The sequence below is a fragment of the Sparus aurata genome, chromosome 7, assembly GCF_900880675.1.
Source record: "Sparus aurata chromosome 7, fSpaAur1.1, whole genome shotgun sequence".
NCBI lineage: Eukaryota > Metazoa > Chordata > Actinopteri > Spariformes > Sparidae > Sparus > Sparus aurata.
The window spans coordinates 7089917-7108768 of record NC_044193.1 but is presented as its reverse complement, the minus strand read 5'-3'; the positions used below and the strand labels follow the sequence as shown (position 1 = coordinate 7108768).

Below are 18852 nucleotides of genomic sequence, written 5' to 3'. Positions count from 1 at the left end.
ACGGAGTTACCCTTTAAGTTCAGCCTGTTCTGGGCTGTGATTTGTCCAATGTAACGCTTAATATTTAGTGACATCATATACGTCAGTTTTAAATTGAAAGTCAAGGCTTTTTAATTGATTCTTGTATCAGAAAACATCTACTGTACATAATGTAGATTAATTAAAATACATTGAACACCTTTAATGAAATAAAACAGGTGTGTTACTTGAAGAGAAGCTTCACTAGTCCTGACGTAGACTGAAGGGCTGCTTATAACAAACATATATTCTATCATATTGTGGTAAAATTGAAAAATAAGGCAGTTTAGACTTCCATTTCCCTTTTAGTGACACAATGCCGCCACCTGCTGGTCAAAACAGGTACCGTGCGTAACACACATGCAGGAGGTGCAGCACCAACACACCTCTGCCAGCAGTGGGAGGTGATAAAAGGAGGCAAAGACACACAGCCCTGTCTACATCAGTGGGGCTGAGGTGGAGCAGGGGAACAGCTTCAGGTCCCAGAGTGTCGACATCACAGAGAAGCTGAAAGAAGCACAGGAAAGACTCCACTTCTGAAGGAGACCAAAGGAAAGGAGGTTAAATCCCCGTGCCAAGTTCTTTTCAGCTTTTACAGAGACTTTTGGCAGCCTGAAGGTGTTTTGTCGAGTTGGCTCTTTAATGATTCTTTAGTTTTAGCACGATTTATCCGCAGAATATGTTAATTTAACCAGAGACAGAGTAAAATGTACTGAATATATCTCTGGACTGTAGAAACTGTAGCTGTTCGCCCCGTGTGGACTTTGTGTTTGACTTTTTTTTCATCGTGTTCAGTTTTTTTTTTGTGCTGAAACTGCAAACCTCCCTCTCCCTCTGGGGCTCTAAAGCTTCACGTTAAGTCAAAGCTAAAATGAGAAGCGACAACGAAACAGACAAATCAGAGTTGAAATCCACTTTAAGGAGAGAGATAATAATTATAAACAGCTATGGACAGCAACTGCAGTAATTACAAGCACAACAATGCTTCAAATCTTCAACGTCCAAAAGTATTTTTTTTTTTTTAAATTGCATATAGAGCCTCAAGGAGAAGGACGATTAATACATCATGATTAATATGTGGATGCTGACAGTGCCGGAGGAGGGGAAGGATTAAACGTAATTATCAGATTTTGCACAGTCAGTCAGAAAAAATAAATAAAAATCTGTGGATTAGGGGTCACATTTTTAGCTTAGATAGAAATTCCATTTAACCTTTAGGACTCAACAAAAGCAGAAAGCCATCCTTCCATTAGGTGACACTCGTAAACTCCCAGACGAATCCATTAAAACAGCTGAAAAACATCACCGCGCCGTTGGATCATACGCAGGCCGTGCTCGGGCTCTGCACTCATCTCTTCTGTCTAATATCACATTTCACATGAATCACAATATTTTTTAATAATATGTAACGGTTGTAATACTCCAGATCGTTCAACTTTATGAGGTATTTGTGTTTATATCTGGAAAACTGGACTTATATCTTATATTCTTTAACCATGGGATGATGTATTTGTATGTAAGAGATAATTCACTTTTTGATGAAGATATTGATTTAATATGAGTCCTCTCTTCTTCTTCTTCTTCTTCTTCTTCTTCTTCTTCTTCTTCTTCTTCTTCTTCTTCTTCTTCTTCTCTCTGTGTATTTTTCATGTTTATGCAAAAATGTACACTGCTACACAGGAAGGCTGCATTGCTGGGAAGAAAAAAAAAGTACATTTTCTCCTCTGAGACTTTTTTTTTTTCTATTCTATCACTCCTGTATCACCATCATCTTTTTTTCTTTTCTTTCAGTCCCATTTCCAGTTGTATGTCCAACAGTCTCAGTCGTCCAAGTCTCTGGGGTCAGACCCCATGTTGAAGAGCATATCGCTCTCTAAGGAGAGGTTGCTGCCCAGGGCGGCCATGCGGCTCCGCAGCAGGAAGTGCGTCCTCCTCTGCAGCACCCTCTGCTGCTCCTGCTTCAGCTCCAAGTAGGACCGCGAGAAGGTGTGGAAGATGGAGGTGACGGGGAAGGCCATGAGGAGGATCCCGCTCAGGATGCTGCTCAGAGCCACCACCTGGCCCGGGATGCTCCTTGGCACCATGTCCCCGTATCCCACTGTCGTCATGGTGATGACAGCCCACCAGTAGGTCGCAGGGATGCTGGTGAACTCCTGCGTGGCGGCCATTTCGTTCTCAATCAAGTACAGCAGGGGGGAGTACAGTGCGATGGCCACGCACAGGAAGAGGAGGAGCAGTCCGAACTCCCGTGTGCAGCGGCGTGCTGTCAGGCCCAGAGTCTGCAGGCCCAGCGAATGGCGAGCCAGACGCATCACGTAGAGGATACGCAGGGCTCTGAGGACGCGCAGCACCAAGCCCACTTTGTCCAAGTAGCTGCTGCCAGAGCCCGGCCGCTTCTCCCCTTTGGAGGTGCTGTCCACCACCAGGGTGATGTAGTACGGCAGGATGGCCACCACGTCTATCAGGTTGAGGGGCTGCCTGAGAAAGGTCAGCTTGCTGCGGTCTTGAATGAAGCGCAGGGTGAACTCCAGGGAGAACCAGGCCACGCACACCGTCTCCACGATGAAGATGTTGTAGCACATCTGGGAACATGTGCCCTGGTGAAAAAAAAAACACAGCGTGATCAGGAACAGTGTGTGTGAGTGTTAGCTGCAGTCACTAGAGGGAAGCATTTCAATGTGAAATCAAGGGACGCTGCAGCGCTGAACACCTCGACATGAGAGATATCTCTACAACCATCCAGGAAAGCAACGTCTTCACATCACAGATCAAGCCTTCCTTTATTTACTTGATTATTTGTAAAAGCGTGACAGCAAGAGAAGTTTTCTGAATGCCAATTTTGATTTATTTTAATTCATGATATGATCATCAGTAGGAGTGGGACAGAATATCAATACAGCAATATATCATATAGGTTCCCATGCGATATAATTATTAAAATCCAGGCACCAAATCGATATTTTCATTAAAACATGCAGGCACTCTAAATGGTTTCCCCTGACAACTTGATTTACAGAATTCAAGAGGACGCAGTGATACCGCTGTTTTGTTTAATGCATACTGCGCTGAATGATGGGAAGAAATTAATCACCTAGAAAACCTGATGCTCGCACAAAAACTTGTAGTTTTTGTGTTACGTTGATGGTAAAACATGGACGCTATTTTAAGCTTCAGCTTCAGCTTCCTTTGTTTTTGTTTGCTCATATATAACAAAGTAAAATTCCCACTTATTAAACTTACGTTCATTTTATCTATTCTCAATGTGTACATAAAAACACACATATATAGTTAAAAAAGAGGTGAATAAATTGGATTTTTCATTTGTCTTCTGTGGGTGTTTTTTATATGAATGTGGATCTTTTCTGATCAGTTTCAGGAGAGCCTATGGTTTGCAGGTTTCACATTTCGTTGTAAGCGTGTCGTGCAGAGTAAACTAAACTTCTAAACTTAGTCTCGATACTCTCTGGTCTTGGTTTAGGTTGTCTTGACTGCAAAATGAAGCCAAGACTTGCCTTTTTAGGGGTTGTTTTATATTCTTCAATTAGACAAATATCATAATGTATCATTCAGTGATTGTCTTGCAATTTATCCATGATTGCAGAAGTACTGTATTGTGATACCATCATTATCGTTGATGATTTATGGTATCATATCGTGAAGTATCGTATCACATCATAGCGTATCGTATCGTACCGCTTTGCTTCATGTCCTGCCATTTCATATTGTTCTGTTTTGTATTGTACTGTTTTGTATCATACTGTTTCGTATCGTGCTGTTTCGTATAACATACCATTTCGTATTGTACCGATTTGTATTGACCATTTTGTATCGTGCCGTTTCGTATCATACCGTTTCATATGGTACCGTTTCGTATTGTACCATTTCTTATCGTACTGTTTCGTATCATACCATTTCATATTGACCATTCTGTATCGTGCCATTACGTATCATACCGTTTCTTATCGTACCGTTTCGTATCGTACCGTTTTGTATCGTACCGTTTCGTATCGTACCGTTTCTTATCGTACCGTTTTTTATCGTACCGTTTCGTACCATTTTGCATTTTGACCGTTTTGTATCGTGCTGTTTCGTATCATACGCTTTATATCGTAACGTATCCTTGGGGTATCATATCATAGCATATTGTATCCTACTTTACCGTTTCGTATCGTATCGCATCATGTTGTATCGCATCATATCAGCATATCGTGAGTTACTCTTGTAATCTCACCCCTAATCATAATCATAATCTTTGGAAAGGCTGGGGGTTTTTCTGAGCTGCAGTAATGACGCTGATTCAATGCGTGGCAGAGACGGATCAAAGTCCCTCAAAGCACAAAGTAGAAAGCGCTATCTGCTCTGTGCTTTGAGATACTCTGAGCCTTTCGATGCAGTTCATATCAGTTAAAAGATATTATGAAACACACTCCCACTGAGGAGGAGATGAGGTTGAGTAGACTCATAGAGCCACCTGAAAACTTCGGCGAACCTGTTCTCACTCAGGGACGGGAACACTTTTAATGCAACACTTTGTTTTGCGGCTGCAAGGAATCAGAAGTGGCGGAGTTGTTAGTATGTGATTACTGGCACTTTTAATTAAACAGCTCAGTTCAGGCGTTCTAGGAATAACGGAGTGTGAATACGAAGGAAGTGAGGTTAGGTATCTTACTGTGACTTCATCAAGTCATTATGCAGTGATCGTATTTCTCTTATTTCATTTTCTCTAATTTCTATCCCCGAACACCAGTCGTGATCCGATTAGCAGCGTAACTGTGTCACTGATGACTTTTACCTCCAAGTAGCCACACGATGACTAAATGAACCATACAGAGGCCTAGTTCAAAAAAACCAAGTGGGCCTCTCGACTGCGAAACTTGAGTCAGCAACGTGAAACTCTCAAATACAAACCGTTGAGATTTTGGTTTCGCCCTCCACCCGCCCACAGGACCACACAGTCAGTATCTGTTCTTCATTTCCTGAGTATTTACAAGAACGAGTGAAAGTGGAACATTTGAAAGCCACTGAAACATTTTTTTTTTTCTAAATGGAAAGTAAAGCGGTTACATTCTCTCCACCTCCATCCATCATCAGAAGCATCGAGAATAATTCAATTAAAGCCTGTTTGCACTTTTACTCTGCAAGAAACGCGCGTGTGTGTGTGTGTGTGTGTGTGGCTCAGGCACACCGCTTCCCTTTCATCTGAGCGAAGAGGGCAGTGTGCTAATTATGGCTGTGAGTGAAATAATAATAATAATAATGAAAGCATTTCATGAAAGCAGACAGCGACGTCTTCAAATGTTATTTTTTTCTAATCTGGCAACACAACTGGCTGCGCCTCCCAGCAGCAGTCACCATTTCCTCCCTGCAGCGAGGTTTGACAGATGACACATGCCGTCATTAGGACTTATTAACGATTGCTTTCCAAGATAACGCGTCAGTTTACCTCAGTTTAGCCTTTTGAATACAACTCAGATCAAGTCTGCTGAAGAATCACAGTGCTGTGTTCAGTTATTCAGAATCAATATTTTGGTGTCTCTTGATTTGATTTGACTGAAGAAAACATGGAAGACAAATTCCCAACAGACAGTAACAATAAAGACATGACCCAAGACAACTTCACTGTTCCCCACTGACATAAAACACTTATTTGCAGTGTGTTTTTGTTTGCAGCTGTACACTATATGTCATGTGATAAAGAGGAATTCTGTTTTTTTTTAACTTGGGCCTTATATTCACATGTTCTGGTGGTAGATGATTCGTTAACGGTCCATTAGATCGCCTAAGACGGCTGCAATGGCCGATATGTAATCCTTTGGGGCAACTACGACAACAAAGTTACATCCACTGAGAGAGCTCGTCTTTACCACTGACAGACTGAGGTTGTCCTTCTGAGACAACATCACGGAAACGAATCCTACCGAGAAACACCATGTTGTTAAAAAAGTAAGATTATTTTCATCACCAGAAACAGAAGTCTAGGTCAAGGAGAAGTCTGGCTCTGAAATGTCACGAGGTGAGTTGTCACAGTTGAGGCCTCAGCTTGACTGCAAGTAATTTAAAAAGTCAGCCATGAATTTGGAAATATATCCCTGCCAGCAGTTCATCTAGGTAAACTCCTGACTCCTCTCTCCAACTCTTTCCACTCTCGCCTCCCTGCCACAAATCACCTCTCGTGAGATTTCAGAGACTTTTCTTGGACCGAGACCGGACGTAACTTTTGACCGTCTTTGTTGCCCCAAAGTGATTACCCAGCAGCCATGACGGCTTTGTTGTGGCTGCCAGCTGAGGCGATCTGCTGGACAGATTCCAAAACTTTTGGTAAGTATGAATCATTCACACACCAAAACATGTTATCATAGAGACCAGCTTTAAAAATACTGGAGTTTCCCATCATTAGTTTTGAGTCCACTCACCGCCTCCTCCTCTTCCCTCATGGCGGGCATGGTGCTGATTGACAGGTTGACGGCCGTGATGGTGACGAACAGCACTGATAAACAAGCGAAGATCTTCCCGGGGAGGCCTGAGTGAGGCCTCTCCACCATGTCTCTTAACTTGCCCATGCACCGGTTGATTCTGGACTCGGCTGCATGATCCTTGTGGCCGCTGTCTGAATCCAACAGATCCTCCAGGAGCTCCTCCTCCTCCTCCGCCCTCTCCATCGCTTCAAACTCCTCCACGCGTTGCAGGAGACGCCGGCGACAGCACCACTCCAGGCTCTCCTCAGGGACCCCCCAGTAGAGCAGCTCCTCCCTGAAGGACAGGGCGCACATCTCCCGGAGGGACCGCAGCTTGCCCGCCCGCAGGAAGGTCAGGATGGTACGGAAGGCACAGGGGCTGCGGTCGAAGAAGTACTCATTGTGTGTGACGTCATAGTCGTCGCAGATACTCATGATCTCGTCGAAGCTGCTGCAGAGGTGCAGCTGGCCCAGCCGAGACAGGGGGAAGTCCTCCAAGGTGGTCCAGGGCAACTTGTACCGCAGGCCACCCACATTGATGATGGCGTGGAGCTTCCGGGAGCTGGACAGCAGCGTGTCGTCATGGACGTTGCTGAAGTCAGGGGCCCGCTGCGCCCTCTTGTAGAAGGCTCCCTTTTGAGCCTCCTCCTCTTGCAGGGGAGGCCCGTTGAAGGAGGTGTCGGAGGCGCAGCTCAGGGCACTGTAGTCATAGTCGGAGCCATCACCCGCCAACAGGGTCATCTTTACTGGTCTGCTCACATCCCTGTGCCTAATCTGCCACCATCACACCGTCACCTTCAGGTAGGAAACAGAGAAGGAACATTAGTCTTACAGTTTAATACAATTCAAGGGAACTAATTCAGTTTTCTTATATTGTATTTCATAACGCGATTAAGAGGAAGTTTGCAGCTCTGATATATGAAGACCTTCCACTGGAGAAATGCTGACGCCGTTTCTTCGACATCGCACCACTTCACCACTCAGTTATACAGCACAGTCATACGGTGATACTCTTTTACCCAAGAGTAACCACAATGCTGCATTATTGCAGCAGAAGGCACTTAGATCATTTGCATTATAATTCTAATCGCCACTCATCATTATGAGGAGGAACAGCCCTATGCAAACAATTTCCGCCTGCAGACCAACCCACTCACCGAGGAAATGCGCTTGAAATGTTCCAACACAAAGATAATGTCTGTTATTGTTAAGATACAGCGGGGAAACTCCAACGAGTCACTTACTAATATGGACTGAAGTGAAAATGAGAGAATCTTGCGTCCTCCGGTTAAAGCTTCTGGTGTAAAAGTCAAGTTAGCTCAAGTTAGCTGCTTTATTTGGACACCAGTGAAAGGAAGAGACAGTGAAAAAATTGGCTTTTTCACCGAAGGTTTGATAAGAAGAATGGCACCACCATCAAGTTCAGCTTCAGCCAGGTGTTCATTAGCTTTAGCTTAGCATAAATACCCCAAGCAGAGGGTCAAAGTTGGCCTCTGTGGAGACCAAACTACGATGACAAGACGCCTCACCTGGGTGCGACAACACCACTTGTACAACCAACACACACTACTGCAGTAATTTGATGATGATTATTTCTGACAGCGGTGCCTCATTATATTTCTTTTCTATTAAATTAAATTGGGCTTTTATTGACATGAACATTTTATAATACAATATTGCCAAAGCATAAAAAAGGCTACAGATTGTCCTGACACGTAAATGACAGCAGTATGAATGTGCTTTGCTGTTGCACTGTGCACCGCTGTTTGAAAAAGAATCATTCACAAATGTCCACTTTCACTGTAGCGGTAGTACTTACGCTGTGCTGTACCTGGCTGTCCAAGATTGAAGACACGCCTGTACATGGGCTACTCAGACCTGGCAGGTAGTGACACACGTAACTCTCAAACCACAACTCACATTTCTGTTTGACTGTACAAACAAGCTGTTGCGCTTTAGAGCTGCTGCTGCTGCATTGATTTTCAAACTAGACCCGGTGAACTGTCCCTCCCTGCTTTCGGCCTTTATGCTAAGACAAGCTAATCAACTCCAGACACCGGCTCCGTAATTAGCTTATGGACATTAAAAAGGTAGTATTGATCTACTCATCTTTTACCTTTGGCAGGAAGACAATTAGGCATACTTAGCAAAATGTCAAACTGTTCCTTTAGCCTTGGACAAATCTGATAGAGAGAGAGCCACAGGCTGAACAGAGATGATATTCGCTGCATCACCTCCAAGAGCGCACCGGCTGGAAATTAAATCAAGCTCCTTCACCGACAGCACCTCATCCATCAGCTGCATTGCAACAACATAATCTGTGTCATATCTGAGCGGTATGAATATGTCATGTATGCATCATTAACCACGATCACTGATGTAGATACATCAGGCATCGAGGGATAACGATTTGACTCCCCACAGTGTGCATGAACATCTGTTACCCACCGCAGCCTGGGAATTATAAATAATGGCCTGATGTTGCACTGGCTGTTGTTAGATAATTCACTGATGTAACTGCTGTGTGCAGCTACTGAAGAAGAAGAAGAAGAAGAAGAAGAACAAGAAGAAGCTATATTTAAAAAAAAAAAAAATCTGTCTGTGTGTGTTTTATGAATCTCCCTCAACGTCGTCAACACATCGGGTGGCTCTCAAACACAATCATTTGGTCCAGGTGTTGGTTGAGGTGTGCGCTCTGACTCACAGTCACACTTTTATACAGGTTCTCCTGAGAATAAACACCCAGTGACACAAGTATTTCCAGTTCAGCTGGTCCTCAGGGTTGAGCTCTTTTTCAAGACCGATGGAACCGAGAGAGAAAGAGAACGACATCTCAAAACAGGAGATGGGAGGAAAGAAAGAAAGTGTTTACTGGATATCACCAGTGCAGCGAGGACCTCGTGGCCTGTGTCCAAACTAATTTAATCAATTACAGTAATTTAAGGGGGAGGCAGGTTAACCAGCCAGGCATTAAAATGTCACTGCCTGGATTCGCTACACCACCAATTTCTGGGTCATGAAGGAGGCCTTGGCTTCTAAAACGGGGACGTGGATGTGTCACTGAGCGGTTATTAGGCACCTGCACTGTCAGCCTCCGTGAGCCGCTGATTACAGCCAGCACCATCTTCCACCCATGAAATTGGTGCACACCCGCCCCGAGCTCTTCTCCTCCGGCACTCTGCCCACACTGCTACTTCATAGTGTTTCGTTTAAGCAGTTCACATGCGAAACAGGAGGAATAGTTCATGTTTCACTTCAGAGAAAATAATTCAATCATGCAGGCCGATACATTAAATCACGTCGCTGATGGATCCCTACATCTGCGCCCCCTTTTTTTCCCCAGTCCATCATGTCAACACTTGTGCCGTCTAACAGAACCAAAACAACAGAAAAAAAAAAATGAAATGAAAATCAATTCTCAAAACAGTGTAAAATCCCTCCTTTTTTTGCTGCTACGCATCCGTAAATTCTCACATTCTCGCTCCATGTGGCGGGAGGTTATCGATACGCCTACGGTGCACCACCAGTGTGGATGTGCACAGGCCTACGCCGCTCTCCTACTAGATTAAATCACACTTAACCCCTTGAGGCTGTTTGATTCCTCACTTTGCCTTTCAAAACGACTGTGCTTTTGCCTCTCCGCTATCACAGGAGCATTTTTATTTTTTTTTTTCTGGTCTCTGTTGTGCCTCCTCTGGGAGATGAAGTCTATCTGGGAAGGAGAGATGAAACACTGCAAAAGAGAGCGAAAGGCTGTTCTCCTCACCAGATCGGCTGAGGTCTGGCCTCTCTCTGTGCCAGCGTTATCACAGCTCAGCCACAGGGCATGTTCTCCAGATTGCCTGGTGAGTCACGGGGTTGTGAGTCTCTGTTGCATGACTGCATTGTGCATGCATTCCCCACAGTTCCTTCCTCTGGACGTCTTTGGAGAGCCTCACCACCACCGATATTGATTCAGATGACTCTAATGAGCGTGATAACGCTAACGTGCGCTGCAAGGTGGACGGGGAGCAGATTATTAGAGACGTCCGGAGCCTTTTTTAGAGGTAAACGAAGAGCTGGCGTGCTATTTATTTGATCAGCCTGCAGAGAAATGTTGTGGGCGAACCTTCACGTTCAGTATGGATGAGTTCTGATTGATCAAATCTGTTCAACATGAGCACATGCAGAGTTTGCCCCCGAGAGACACTAATAGCTCATCTCTATTAATGAATGCTATTAATGGCTGCATTTCTGCATGTTGGTGGAAGTGCTGCGAATTTACAAAGGACAGATTTCATTCCAATCTGTCTCTGCAATCGTGGATTTGCAATTCAACTCGTCCCAGTCTGTGAAACACAAACACATGGTGATTAAACGAGTGATCAGTGCTTCTGCTGAGTGTCTGAACCTCAGACACTTGCAGCTGTTGCTGCTCTGGTGACGGCCTGCAGAGGGTCTTCTTATTGTGTTGCACATAACGTCACAGCCATATTCTTTACTGTATGCTTGTTGGAATAATGCTCTCTGTCAAGATGTTTTTAAGCCATGCCAGATGAAAATGGAATTCACCCCATGTGCTTTCTCTCAGGCTAACGGACTTTTCAGACCACACGATGTCCACTTGATCTCCCCTATAACCAATTCTCTTAACAGCTCGCTGCTCTCTAATGGACTCTAAGAGCGTGGCATTTCCAGAAATGGACTAGAAAAACCACAAAGGGCTGCCAAGACCCGACTTTCCCACTCTCCCCCTCCCTCTCAAATCTGGTTAAACACTGAAACGGCCAGGACTGCCAGCAGCACTTCAACCCCCATAGGACCTTCCCTTACAGTGATTCCAGCAGGGATAGTTGTAAACAGGAACATAAAAAAAAGTTTCTTTTCTGTTGTAAGTGGGCGGCATTAATGCTCAGTGAAAACCCTGGAAGAAGCCATAGCTCCAGGACAACAACAGTGTGTCTGCGGTCCACCACAATGTGTTGCTCTCTGTTTCTGCGGTACACAGGAGTACACTTTGGACATAATACGCTCAAATGATGAACCGCGTCGCTCCAACGGATGTTTATTTCTGTCTTTGTTTTGTTTCTTCCTTCTTTCTCTCTCTCCATAGGTTAACCATTCGTTTGCAGCCGCAGCGCCCCGCACCTGCATTTTAAAAAGTGACGCAGGACTAATTCACCCACCTGACTCTTCATTATTATGTCTCCCAAACCAGAAGCATCACACCTCCGTCACTGTCTGTCTACAGCTGATCTCCCAGCCCGTCTCCTGCCTGCCTGTCCATCCGTCCTCTTTAAGCGCTTCATCCCCGAGATATTCTGTGTCCCATACGTGCAATTAAAAGTGCAGCGAAAGGTAGAATCATTGCATCAATCTTACACTTCAGGGTCATATTTTAAACGCTGAAAAGACAGTAACCCTTTGAAATGCCATTCAAGTACTTTTTTTTCATGTCTCCCCAACAAAGAGCAAATGAGAAGCATCACACCTCCGTCATTTTCAGTATACAGTTGATTTCCAGGCCCGTCCCCTGCCTGCCTGTCTGCCTGCCTGCCTGCCTGCCTGCCTGCCTGCCTGCCTGCCTGCCTGCCTGCCTGCCTGTCTGCCTGCCTGCCTGCCTGCCTGCCTGCCTGTCTGCCTGCCTGCCTGCCTGCCTGTCTGCCTGCCTGCCTATCTGTCCTCTTGAAGCGCTTCATCCTCCAGATATTCTGTGTCCCGTTTACCATTTGATTGCAACTGCAACCGACACATGCATTTGAAAGGTGCAGCAGAATTAATGCATCCATCTAACCTTCATGATCATGTTATTGATCATCTGTAACCTTCTTAATATACATTCAAGTATTATTTTTTCCTTTTTCCGAACAAAGAGCAAATGAGAAGCATGACACCCCCGTCATTTTGTGTCTGCAGTTGATTCTCCCATCCCGTCCCCTGTCTGTCTGTCTGTCTGTCTGTCTGTCTGTCTGTCTGTCTGTCTGCCTGTCTGTCTGCGCTCCTTAATCTTTCCATCCCCGGGATAATTTGTGTTTGCCGTCTGATTACAACTGCGACCCATCCGTGCATTCAAAAGCGCAGAGAAAAGCAGAAGTGGAAGTGATGCAGCCAATTTACACTTGATGATCATAATAAAAATGCCAAAAAGACTTATTAGACATATTATTTCATGAGAAACATCACACCTCATGTCGTCACCTGTTTACAGTTGATTGCCCCTGTCTGTCTGTCTGTCTGTCTGTGCTCTTAAAGCTCTCTATCCCCCAGGCGGGGGTCTGAGCGGACCCACCAAATCCCCACATTTCTGCATCACCGCTCCCCATTATGCCTCAGCGCTCCTCGTCCTCTTAGCAAACTGTGACATGCAATATTTAGTCAGCAGCACTCGAAACATCTCACCGTCACCTCAACTTTACACCTGTCACATTCACTGTAAAGCGTATGTCTCTTCCCCTCCCTCTCTCTTGTTCATTTTTCTAGTCTGAGCAGATGATTGTACACTCACCGTTTGATTATATAAACATTGCATAACATTAACTTCTCTGCATCGTCCGTGTGCATTAACAGGAACTCACTTTTCCTCTCCTTTTTTCCTGCAGTCGTCCACACAAACCTAAGCGCTCTCGGCTTTGACAACGATTTTCTTTTTCACAGGTAGCTAATAAAATTCGCGCCTGTGCCGGGGCATGTGTGCAGGCAGGCATGGCAGGCCTGACCCCGTACCGCTGAAGACCTGACTGTCTGTCACTGCGGACGGGGGGGTTTCGACGGATCTTCGCACCAGGACTCGGAGCGGGTCCCAGAGGGGCTCTGAGGTGACAAGAAGTAAGAGCACTGATTGATCAAAGATGGAGAAAACAGAGACTCCACTCTTAACACGATTACAGCGTGAGTGTAAAAGTACTTTAGCTGATGAGATGGAATAAATGGCCGAGACAAACAGCCGAGGCGGGGCTTTTCTTCAGCTGACCTGACGGATGTGAAGGGAATAAGATGGAATCTCTTGATTGACAGCACTTAAAAATCTCCCAGGACGGCTTTCCTTGTCAGAGCCACGTCTTACGAAACAAGGTGCGAGATGACAATTAGAACTTGTGAGGTGTATTTGAAGATCTTTTTTTTTTGTGCAGCGGGGATTGGAAAAAATCCTCGGCTCAGTTCAGACAGTGTATAAAGGAGGCAAGAGCTACAGTCTCATTAAAAACGTGGAGCAGAAGTCACAGCCTCAGACGTCTGCTGCGATTGCTGAAAGAGTGAGATGAACTTCACCCTGCTTACAATTTCCAAGCACATCGTTCGGTCTGGAGTGTCGACCCTGCCTGAAGAGCTCTCTGTGTACCCACAGGTGCTCTGGGAAATAGTGTTGCTGGTGTGACTGTGACCCTTCGACCCACTCCTAATGACACTTTCGTATATATATATCTCAGATACCTCACACGTAAAGTCACCTGGGAATAGCAGATTTTAATTAGTTTGCCGACCTTTTTCGTTGCGGGGGGAGAATCATCAAGACAGCCACTATTAGCTGTTGGAAGAGGCGGGGGGAGAAAAAAAGCCATTAGTTCGTCTCATTATAGTCCAAATTACCTGGAGGAGGGAGAGAGGATGATCTATTTCATACGCTGTATTAGTGATCCAAAGTCGGAGAGAGAGGCATTTGCGTTGAGGAGTCATAATCACATTAGGGGGCATAATCTAACATCATCTTCAGAGTGAGACCAAGCGCCGAGGCGGAAGCATCTCTCGTGGATTCACTGAAACGTAACGACGGTTTGAGGACTTGAAGTGGCTCTCAGGTTCAAAAAAAGTTTCTCTCACATCGGTTCTCGTCCTGAAATGAGATTTTTAAAAAGCGGCTGTATGCTGAATACACACCCCTACCTGCAGAGCAAATGTCCTGAACCTGGTACCTGATGAGATACAAGTAAATGTTGACCGATGCTTTAATATAGCTGCAGCCTTATAATCACGCTGTACGCATTTATTGTAGGCTTTATGCAAATCACTGTCGACCTTTTGTGAAAGAAACGCCCAAACTGAACTCATATCGGTTTAAATCAATCTTACTGTGAACAACAAAGACTGGCAGCTTCTTTTTAATTGGTCTTTACAAGAGGAGCGCACTGCGTATTTGCATAGATCAGACAGTTATGTGCAAACAAAACAAAAGGCTGAGCTCTCTCCGGCAACACTCGATGAGCAGTCGCACGATCCAAACGATGCTTCCGAAACAGTAACCCCCGAGAAATCAGCGGCAGGAATAAAACGTCAGCCGGCCCAACTTCCCCTCCGTGAAAACAAAATGCTCTGCGGCGTGCGAGGAACTCTCAGAAGTGTGACTTACAACTAAGAAAGTGTGTCCCACTGTTCGACGGACCTTTACGACTGAATAAATCCTGTGATATAAAAAAAATGAAAATACTCACTGTGCTCCTGGATCAGCTCCCCAGCAGCTGTCAGTTTGCTCGAGGCGTTCATAAGAATGCACATGAAGGATAAATGTGAAATATGTTTTAAGCTTCTGCTTCTGCTGCTGCTGCTGCCTCGTTTGACTCTGCTCCGTCCATGCACAGGCGCTGAGCTCGTGGAGTATGAGGAGGTTATTCGATGATCATGAGCAACAGGCTGCCTACCCTCCCTCCCCTCCCCTCCTTCCCCTCCCTCCCTTATTCCCTCCTTCCCTTCCCTTTGCCCTCATCTCTTCTCTTCTCCCTTTCCTTCCACTTCTCCCCCCCCCCCCCCCCCCCCCCCCCACATCCTCGAGCGCTGACATCAGAAGTGGGTGTGCCATTATACCAAAAGCTTTTGAGAGAAATCCATGGCAACCACCATCTAGAGAGCCATGCCCCCCCCCCCCCCCCCCCCCCCCACACACACCCACTCCCACCACCACCACCACCACCTTTAAATGAGAATAATCACTATCTTTTGATTGTAGATTCACACAAAGGTCTATATTTGCCCTGTGGGTTACCCCGGCTGAGGGGGAGGGAGGTAGGCTGAGGCTCACCAGGGTGTCCAAATTTAGCCGAGTGGTGGGAAATTGCTATCATGTGGTATGATGATAAGGGGGGAAGGCATGACTGTTTATCACCACCGGAGCAAATGCTGCAGATTTGTTCTTTTTTTTATTTTTTTTTTTTTATGCCTGTAATAATCATTTGTGCCCTGTGGCTGTTGAAATGATGTCCTTAGATGATTTTATTTATCCAAGAACAGAAAGTGGACCTCAAACAGTGATTTCATTCAGAAGGAGGATGTGATTGAAGAGACGCAATTTAAAAGAGAAAATAATATGAAACAAGTTTGATAAGGATCAGTAACCGGACAAATGCGTCTCAGTATGTGTGGCACGTCCACCGTGTCGCCTGTGTTCTGGTCTATTATTCCTTTATTGATCTACCTGTCCTGGCCTGAATGGAAACACACAGAAGTAAACACACACGACAAGTCACTCTCACTGCATTATTTTCACTTCGCTGCTGTTATGACCCATAATGGTGAAGTGAAAAAAAAAACGAAATGTGCACGACCAAAGCGTTTTAAAAACATGATTATTATTTTACGACTGTCTACGGATGTGGTTCCATAAAGACATCCGTTGGTCAGAAGAGCAAGCGTGTAATTCCTGCGAGCCATTAGGGTTTTGTGCAGAGCGGCGCTGCTTTCTAGGCGGGTGACCGGAGATAAAGACCACAGACCAAACAATGAAAAACAATCAATGCGGTGTAAGACATCATAATGATCCCGCTGCATGAGATTTAAGCTGCTAGATGATTGATGAATTAATGATTTTATGTCGAGGGACACGACGTCTTGTGATTATTATCTGAATGCGTTTTTGTATCCAGCAGGCTGCTTGTCACTTTGGTTTTTGACTGAGCTTACACAGCCAGCCCAAGCATAGCAGGCCAATACTGTGTGATGTGATCATGCGCAGTGATATCAAGTGTACATTCCAGACATCCTTCATGAGGAAGACAAAAGCACTGTAAAGATTCATGAAAAGGAATGAGAAAGATGGGATTTTCCTGTGCTAAATGCTAATAAATGCTAATGACAGCATGCTAGCATGCCCCAACTGATTATGCTAACATGCTAATGTTTGGCAGGTGTGATGTTTATCGAGTTCACCATCTTAGTTTAGCATTTTGGCAGAAAGAAAAAAAAAGTTTAAGCGTGTTAGCATGCTAACATTTGCCAGGTATCCCCACAAGAAAAAGTGCACGCGCAGCAGCTGGAAGCTTCTTCAAGCTTTTTATCCATCATCTGTTGAAATGAACGCTGCCCACGTCATCTCTTCGACCATTCAACTTGAGCCGGACAGCCCGAGGGAGGAGAGGAAGAGAGCCGGGATGAGAACCATGCTAATCCAGTTTTGAATTAAGTCTGCTCCTGGCTAACGTCCAGGAAAATGAAATGGACGAAATAGGAGTCAGTCTGGCAAAGCAACTCTACCAGTTGTCTGAGACTGTTGCGTCCACATCTTTATGGAGCGCTGTCTCCGCCACAGCGTCGAGGATGAAGCTGTCGCGCTTGACGGGCAGAGTGCAGGACGAGGGCAGGACGAGGGAGAGGAGAGGTGGACTCGGTGTTTACGTCATCGATGCTTAGTGCTCAAACACAGTCAAAGTTGATGGACAGTGTTGAAGTGGACCATCGTGTTATCACCATCTTATTGCTGTTGTTAACATTCAACTGGAAGCAAATTTTAAAAATGCACTGTATATATGTTAATGGATGTATCATAAATCATATTTTATGTAATTAAAATTGCAAAGCCTTCAAGGATCTTATTAATATTTTTCTTTGGATCCTCCCCTGACGTAGAAAACATACAAAACCCTTTCCTAATATCTCAAAATGATTTAAGGAAACTGTAACAAAAGACTGAAAAAATAAGGCCACTACAGTCATTCCCTTGAGTGAACTGGGTCCGGGCTGTGCTGGTGGTTTTGGGCCAAAGTTGCAAGTACTGCCTCCTCCTTTTCATGTCAGTCCATCCAGCAACTGTTGAGATATTTTGGAGCAATCCAAAAAAATCCAAAGTGGTGACCCGACAGACTGACGGGGCAACATTGTGATTCATAGAGTCATGCCACTACCGAGGCGAAGAACATGTTGGAGCTTTTCATGTTGCAGCTTTTGGTGGCAGGATTGTGCTTTTATTTGTTATTTTTGAGGTTAAAAATAGCTTGCCGTCTTCCATGACTCTTTAGTGTGCTGATTTTGGTTCGACACTTGAGTGGGTCAATTTATGCAGTTTACTGAGCCTCAGTTAGACTTCGTGGCACAAACAAAGGGGACTAAATATATTCAGAAACCACATCAGCGCCTCTTTTGCTATATTTGTAATGAATAATTATTAATCAGACAGTATTGTGATTCAGGAATGCTGTGTTCCCTCCTACAGCTCAGGTAGGAGGGGATGGAAAGTCATTAAAAACAGACAAAACAAAATAGAATTTTAAGAAGCAGCGGCTGGATGTTTGGTGACGTCTTTCACCGAGTCAGACCAGCAATGATGGCACCTACAGGTGTTCACCTGCCGACGGCTGATTGCTAATTACTGATACAATTTTAACCCATTGTGTTCTGAGGATTGATGGAGCACCGCCTCCTTTTCTCTGCCAGCTTTCTCGGCTGTAAATTGCTGCCTTTCCACGGCTTCTTACTGTTTAAAGAGGGCAAACGTTCAGACTTCCCCTGAAAGGCTCTTTGATCCTCCAGAGCCAGACAACCAAATAACATTTTCAAAGGCAGCTTTTATCTGCTAAAAAAATATATTTATATATATATATATATATACAAATATAAATGATATATGATGATGCTTCTCTACTTCTTCTCTACAAACTGTTGATTTCCATGAAATATTCTCACGATAATACACAAACATGTCCACTCCGAACAATGTAGATTTATTTCTGCTGAGTATGGAAGTAAGGAATCTGATGTTTTCCTTATGTAATATGAGTCATATATTCTTGGTCAACTCAGATGTGCCTTCTGTCTTTCACATGGATAATTACAGCAAATAAAAACATCGAGCCCAGTCTCACGTCCATGCTGTAAATATGCAGCTTCTGCCAGCAAATTGTTGGTTTAGCGTAATTAAAAATTGGCAGAAACAGAAACGCTCTCTCCCTAAAGGTGACAAGAAGTGATTTAGTCCTGCACATAAATCCTTATATAACTTTCTGAGCATTCTCTAAACCACAGATAGAGTCGGGCTCGCGGTTTCCCCATGTGTTCAGTTTTGATGCTAAGCTAACAAGCTTAGCTTCATGTTCACAACGCGCATGAGAGGGGTATCGATCTTCTCATCAAACTCTCATCAAGAAAGAGAGCAAGTGTATTTCCCCAATATGTAAAACATTCTATGACTCTGGTTGCATTT

At 44.6% G+C, this 18852-nt stretch overlaps 1 protein-coding gene across 2 annotated transcripts; it reads right to left on the bottom strand.

The window, feature by feature from the left end:
• Positions 1–916: 916 nt before the first annotated feature.
• On the bottom strand, positions 917–15090 carry kcng1 (potassium voltage-gated channel, subfamily G, member 1). Of its 2 annotated transcripts, none has more exons than XM_030422472.1 (3): positions 14879–15090; positions 6432–7268; positions 917–2615 (listed from the first exon to the last, which is right to left on the bottom strand). In XM_030422472.1, exons 2-3 carry the CDS (start codon positions 7212–7214, stop codon positions 1839–1841), a joined length of 1560 nt encoding a protein of 519 aa, XP_030278332.1. In that variant the 5' UTR covers positions 7215–7268; positions 14879–15090; the 3' UTR covers positions 917–1838. The 2 variants fall into 2 exon arrangements, with proteins under 2 accessions (XP_030278332.1, XP_030278334.1); XM_030422474.1 differs by lacking the exon at positions 14879–15090 and adding an exon at positions 13934–14208.
• Positions 15091–18852: the final 3762 nt, after the last annotated feature.

Bases quoted from the DNA above. Each gene is read 5' to 3' on its own strand.
- kcng1 (XM_030422472.1), bottom strand. From the start codon at position 7,214: ATGACCCTGTTGGCGGGTGATGGCTCCGACTATGACTACAGTGCCCTG. The intron at 2,616-6,431 runs GTGAGTGGACTC...TTTTTTCACCAG, and splicing joins TGAGGGAAGAGGAGGAGGCG to GGCACATGTTCCCAGATGTG.